This window comes from Echinops telfairi, unplaced genomic scaffold (assembly GCF_000313985.2).
Source record: "Echinops telfairi isolate 266 unplaced genomic scaffold, ASM31398v2 ScPeMD7_18;HRSCAF=68, whole genome shotgun sequence".
NCBI classification, from domain to species: domain Eukaryota; kingdom Metazoa; phylum Chordata; class Mammalia; order Afrosoricida; family Tenrecidae; genus Echinops; species Echinops telfairi.
This window is the reverse complement of record NW_022103915.1, coordinates 42,642,529-42,649,094: the sequence shown is the minus strand read 5'-3', so window position 1 is coordinate 42,649,094 and position 6,566 is coordinate 42,642,529. Positions and strand designations below refer to the sequence as shown.

The 6,566-nt window shown below is 40.7% G+C and overlaps 1 protein-coding gene across 5 annotated transcripts in view; it reads right to left on the bottom strand.

Annotated features, from left to right (window-relative positions):
* Positions 1 to 4,618: 4,618 nt before the first annotated feature.
* The window catches only part of PPP2R5E (protein phosphatase 2 regulatory subunit B'epsilon), a 158,823-nt gene continuing 156,875 nt past the window's right edge, over positions 4,619 to 6,566 (bottom strand). For all 5 annotated transcript variants that reach the window (XM_045287806.1, XM_045287809.1, XM_004698643.2 and 2 more), the window contains one exon: positions 4,619 to 6,027. In XM_045287806.1, the coding sequence (XP_045143741.1) occupies positions 5,928 to 6,027 (100 nt within the window). In that variant the 3' untranslated portion in view covers positions 4,619 to 5,927. The remainder of the gene's footprint in view (positions 6,028 to 6,566) is intronic.

Genomic DNA, 6,566 nt, shown 5'->3' with positions numbered 1-6,566 from the left:
GAGCCGGGGATATTTCAACCTGTGATACATGGGGGACCGAGCCGGGGACATTTCAACCTGTGAAACACGGGGGACTGAGCCAGGGATATTTCAACCTGTGATACATGGGGGACCGAGCCGGGGACATTTCAACCTGTGATACACGGGGGACCGAGCCGGGGACATTTCAACCTGTGATACGCTGGGATGCCGAGTCAAAAACCAGTTGGATGGCACTTAGCAACATGAACCTGGAACACATTCAGGGAAACCCAGGAAGTGGGAGTTTGCCTCCACTGTAAATATTCATTCACATGCAGGAGGCAAGATAAGCTCAGGAAATAATCTCTTACATCTCTTTGAATGCTAAAGTTCTTGAAATTTAAATATGTTATAAATGCATGTTCATACATACAAAATTGCTGAATTTGCCACTGCTGACTTTCCCTCCCAATACAGATCTTAAATGAGTATGAAAAACTAGTTAACACTGTATGTGGATACAAATTCGATGCGATTCAATTGGTCATGTCAGAAGATCACACCTAAACCCGGTGCTTTAAAAGCATCTATCTTAAGGGAACTAAAAAAAAAACCCAGCAACTCTCAATGAGTCAATGCAAACTCATGGCCCTATAAGGGTGAACAGAAAGCCTCATCTTTCTCCCGAGAAGCGGCTAGTGGTTTCTAACTGCTGACTTTGGGATCACAGGCCAATCTGAAGCCACTAAGTCACCAATGCTCCTTATTCCGTGGTATAGATGACTGCAAGGTATTTGACACGTGTCCCATCAGCTGGTGAGGTTCTATCCCCTCGGCTTGAATCTAGGCAGATGCTGACTTCGAAAATGACAGATGTGAGGCCGTGTCAGTTTCTGGACCCAGGTCTCAAATGACTGGCAGCTTCCACTTCCTGTGTGTTGAAATAATCATCATGAGAACCCATATGTGAGGAAGCCAAAGCGGCCAGGGGAAGGCCATGGTCAAGAGGAACCAAGGCCGCCCGCTGAGCAGCAGCCAACCACCTGCACGATCCCACCAGTCATAGTGGAAGGAATTTCTTGTTCCAATAGAAACGCCCCAGTTGATGGCTGAAGTGCAGAGACAAGCAGTTTTGCCAAGTCCTGCTCAAATTGCAGATTGGTGAACAAAATAAATGAGTGCTATTGCTTTAAGTCACTGACTTTTGGGATATTTTGCTAAAAAACAACAGATACCAGAATGATTCCCACTATATCCAGATCTCTAATCATAAGCTGATTTTTTTTTCCCCAAATGAAAGCTGGAAAACCAATAGCCTCAAGGCAAGACAATCGATCATACTATTTGTATAGTGCAAGAAGCCCAGAGGTCCAAAACACATAAACACAACAACCAGGCACCCAAGAACTCTTCGCTGCCCCTTTTATTATGGTGTGCCCACAATACAGGGCCTCTCACACTGGTGAAAGCGGAGGTTACCCTTGTTTCTCTTTGGGAGCACCTTCGTTTGTTTTTGTTTCTTTTACCACTTTGAAGAAAAGTAAAGCAATCCGGAGAAAGACATTTTAAACTCCAAGTGATGAAGACTCCGCTTGCATTGTGTTGTTTAAAAAGGAAGTCTCATGTTTTAGCCAGAGCTGGGAAAGACTGCTTTGAGGCATTTTTAACTTTGATGTGAATCAGAAGTTGCATTCTTTGTCTATTTGAGTCTGTCTATAATTTTCATATGCAACTTTTCATATCGAACTTGTTTCATTTTTACCTCTCCAACAACAGATGCAACACGCACACACGCACACACACCTAAATTTAAAACCAATCATGGATTACAGCATTTCTTATGGGTAAAACGAACTTTTGCTGCCCTCTCCTGCTAAAACAATTAAATACTAAAATACCAAAAGACTTAGGAAGCTAGAGCAAAATCCTCAAACCAAAAGTAATGGATATGTTATTCTCTTCAGTCAAAAATCAGACAACAACCAGAAAACAGATTGATAATATTTATATTTGAAAGTTCCCCATTGATACATGAGGTCTGGTTACAACTTATTTACAATGCATGATTTTCAAAAAGAAGAAACAAGTAGAGGGAAAGGGAGGTCAAGGAAATCTAGATTCACAGACATCGTCAGCTGGGACATTCGTCTCCAAGAGCTGCTGCGGATCGTGCCCAAGCAGCAGCTCACACGACATGCGCGCGACCAACACGCACCACCTTCTCTCAAGACGCACAGCCCTTTTAGATCCGCAAAGTCACACACTTGGGAATATGAAAACGCATTGCCAATACACCGACTAGAAAACTCCTTTGTGGCCTGTGCCTTCTCTCTAGACTCAGTCGAGCCAGAATACAAAAATAAGAATATCGACGTGCAAATAAAACATCACTGATCGCGTCTGGGGCCACCTTTTTTTGTTTTTTCCTTCCCGCTATAGGCGTCTGGCATCTTACGTAGCATTGGTAACAGCATCAAAACAAAGACTCTTGTCATTTCCTGGGTCAGGTCAGTGCATTACGTTCAAGGGAAATTACAAAACAAAAGGAGGGGGAGGAGCTCTAAACACTTAAAAATGCCACAAAGGTCCATATATCTTCCCTTTCCCACCCCTAAACCCCACAAAAAAATAAAAAAGCTTTTAAAGCTCTAAATATACTTTTTCCCCCCCCTTCTTCTTCTTCCCATAGTGTGATTGCGCCCCGGGCCATACTTTTAAGTACAGCAGGTGCAATTATAAGCAACTTCTGGCTCTGCACACTGGACTGCCCCACGCATAGGGGGAGGTACAAAATAAATTAAACCCTTCCATTGAGGCAAGCAGCCGACATGAAGGGGAGGGACCCTGCTTGTGAGTATCCAGCGGCATCGAGGGCATTGTTTTTTATTACTTTATTTTATAAAAAACAGTCGAGATGTTGACGAGAGCAAAATATAATAAAATGAAGCAGGACAAAAAGGAAACACAGTGGGTACAGGACCGGGGACACTGACACGCTGAGAAAGGGAACGCATGCGCGATTCAAAGCATCGGATGGGTCCGTTCACTCACATCATTGACCTAGGCCCACAGCCTGAGGTCTTGGCATCATTCCAACCACGGGTTTGTCTATTTTTTAATCATTTTTCCACCCAGACACTCTTAATCCTACCCCTAAAACCAATATGGTAGAGGCAGGGTTGGAGTGATCATCACTCGCTAACTACAATATCTGCTATTTAAAAAATATATTTATCTATAGTTCTGGGAATTTATGAAGCAAACAAAATATAGCACAGACGCCTTTGTCACATGAACTTGAGTGGCAGCAACAGCAGAATGGTGGGAAGGGACAAGGAGAGAGGCTGCTGCAAATGCAGCAAGTGTGTCCTTAACGATGGCGAGGACAGCAGTCCGATGACCGCAGTTCACTGCGTCAATGGGCACAACATGACAAATGCCACATTGTCTCTTTCGGTTAAAAAAGAAAAGACAGTGTTTCTCCTCAGAGGTTTCCCTGTGGATTTTAGACACAGGCCTATAATTGCTTCTTTACATGTGTCTAAAATTTCCCTTTATTCTTCTCAGTTTGGAATGATCCATGGACAAAATTGACACGAGAGATCTCTGGGTCGTTCTCCCCTGGGGGAGGGCAAATTCAGGGCAGCACAGGATCCTGGCCTTTCTCAGTTCACATGACTGCATTTCATGCCAATGGGAAGAGCTAGTTCATACACTGAGAATTCGAATGTCCTCTGTTTTAACAAGATGAATTAACAATGAGCAGAGTTCACACTGTCAGAAATTAATGGGAGGCAGAGTTGAAACCAAAGGGCTGGAGAAGATGATTGCTACAAATTTATTTTTTATCTTTAGTATCACAACTTGAATCTTTGCTCCAGTACTTTGAAAGCTGTTTCCTCTTTGGCAACCTGTGCCAATTTTACACTGAAACTCCATTTTCTTAAAAAAAAAAAAAATTCTATTAATTCCATGAAACCATGTTGTGTTTGGTGTTGCATATAATTCTTTTACTGCTGTTTCTCTTCCAAAATTAACAATGCCAAGTTCTGCTTTGTTTTTACAAAGTGACTGAGATGACAATACCCATAATTAACTGACTTTTTACACATAACCTGTGACCTGATAATCCTGAAACACAACAGGGGAGAGAGGTGAAGGGCCTTTTTATTTTATATTTTTTCCTTTCCTGTTTCCCCCCCTTTTTTCTTGGAAACAATGAAACTGCAGATTCTACTTTCTATTTAGATGGAGGACGAAAATATCCAAGGCCATATTCATATTGTATTTCTAGTAAGAGCAACAACAGTTCACGTGTTCATGTTCACTACTAATCATAATTTCACTCATGAACACAAAATCAGCTCTCTACTAGGAATACTGCTGGAAATGGTTTAGGATTATCAATTCACTGCTGCTGTGCCCATAACAAGTAAAAAGCATCTTGGAAATCAATCCCAAAACACATACCTTTCAGTACATCATAACGCAGTGGCATTAGGTTAAGTACATACTGTACACAAATGTCATCGGCATATTATCTACCCAAGATGTAAGATTCCTCTTTTAAATACAGAGAGCCAATACGATACACCTATAATACAGCCCTAGATTTTGTTTTTTTCTTAAACAATTTGGTCAGAATGCACCTTTGATATAAAAGCATTTTTAAACTTTATTATTAATACTTAGGACAAGAGGGATTTCCAGATTTTTTTTTTCAGTAGCATTTGTAGAATCACTTTTGGTAACAAATACAGTAGTTAGGAATCTGCATCCAATTCAGGATGCCTAGTAATGTACATATCCTGAATCCTTTCTGGCTAAAAACAGGGCTGGCGTTGGGATGAGATATAGAGCAAGAATCTACAAGAAAACACTGTAACCTGTTATTGTGGGTACCCCCAGCCCCGAGGCTACATCCTCTTTTGCTGAAATACTTTATAAATACATATTAAAAAGTAAGGCAACAACTCCAAACAGTCCAGGCTGTTTGCTCAACTCTTTTCCCAATTAGATTCACAAGCTCTGGCGATCAATTTCATGGTTGTACTGTTTCATATTTGTCTTTCTTATTTAAAAATGGTCCAAAAGGAAGTTTGGCTGACATTTCTATAACATCTCTGGCATGTATGTTCAATGATGTCTACCACTAATACCGGCCAGGTACTGAAGCCGGTGATGGGCCAGTCAGTGCCTGTTTTCAGAGGATTCAAGACCTTGATTTAGAGTCACCATAAACTGATGCAATGAATCCAAAATTCCCTTCCCTACTATGCTTATCACCTCTTCTCTTTTACTCCTAATTTACAACTGATGGAGCACCAGGACTACCTGGTGACTAGAAAGACGTTCACCCCAATAAACGAAACTTTTATCAGGGTCCTTTCTAGTTCAGGGCCCTGTTTCACATGGACATTCAACTCATGGAGATGTGCAAAAGGAAAAGATGTCAAATTACAGTCAAGTTATCCAGAGGAGAACGTTAGACAAACTGATAGGAAATGACAGTCTTTTTTTTTTTTCTTTTCTTCCATTTACTATAAATACATTTAACAGCTTAGCAGAAGACAAGCTAAATTTAAGATTGTTCACATTTGAAAATTGTATCATACTCTCTGCTAATGATAAATAAGGAACTCCCAACAATGGAATTTTAACACAGCAATTTCATCAACAGATCTCTGAAGATTGCTTTGTTTGTTTGTTTGTTTTTAAAGAGGGTTAGAACAATGATTATGTTTGCAAAGTTCTGAGAAGTCCATCGACTGTCCAAACTTTGGATTGAAGTCCTTATTTTGATTTTCCTTTACTTACAGACAGGTAGGTATATACAGTGCCATTGTAATAATGAAACAAATGTGAAATCTACTGTAAAGTTGCACAATACAGAAAACTGTTGCTCCATCTTCTACTACATAAATGTGTGACTCCACAGGTTAGTAATGCTGTTTTCAGTATTTTTGTTAAGTTGGAATTATCCCATCACGTCTAAGACCTCTCTTTAACTCCAGATCCTCCAGTTTTTTCCACAATTCTTCACGTTCCTTTTCTTTCTTTTTCTCACTGGGGAAGGAAACAGAACGTAACATCAACAACCAAAATGGTTTAAAAGATTATTCAACAATAACAGCCACATCAACATACTTTCCCCCATGTACATTAAAGCATTTCTTTTCAAAGTTTCATATAAGGCTTGTGGGTGGTTTTTTCTCTCTTGCTCTCTTGATTTCTGACACTTATAATAGACATAAAACCAGTGTAATGAACAGTAAGAGATGGCAAAGATATTTTAAGATTTCACATTTATATTCCTTTTTATTAGCTTAATACAGGAAAAAGAACTTCATATTCTTGTGAAAAGTGAAGTATCAGTCCTATCGTTGATCCTGAAAGTAAGGGGCATGAGTGACAAGATCAGGTCCTAGTTAGAATCTAGCAGGCCTGGCGGGGCAGTGGCTACATGCTCAGCTGTTCATTGCCTGGACCAGACACTCTGTGGGATGAGTTGCCTGTCGGCTGTTCATCGCCTGGACCAGACACTCTGTGGGATGAGTGGCCTGTCGGCTGTTCATCGCCTGGACCAGACACTCTGTGGGATGAGT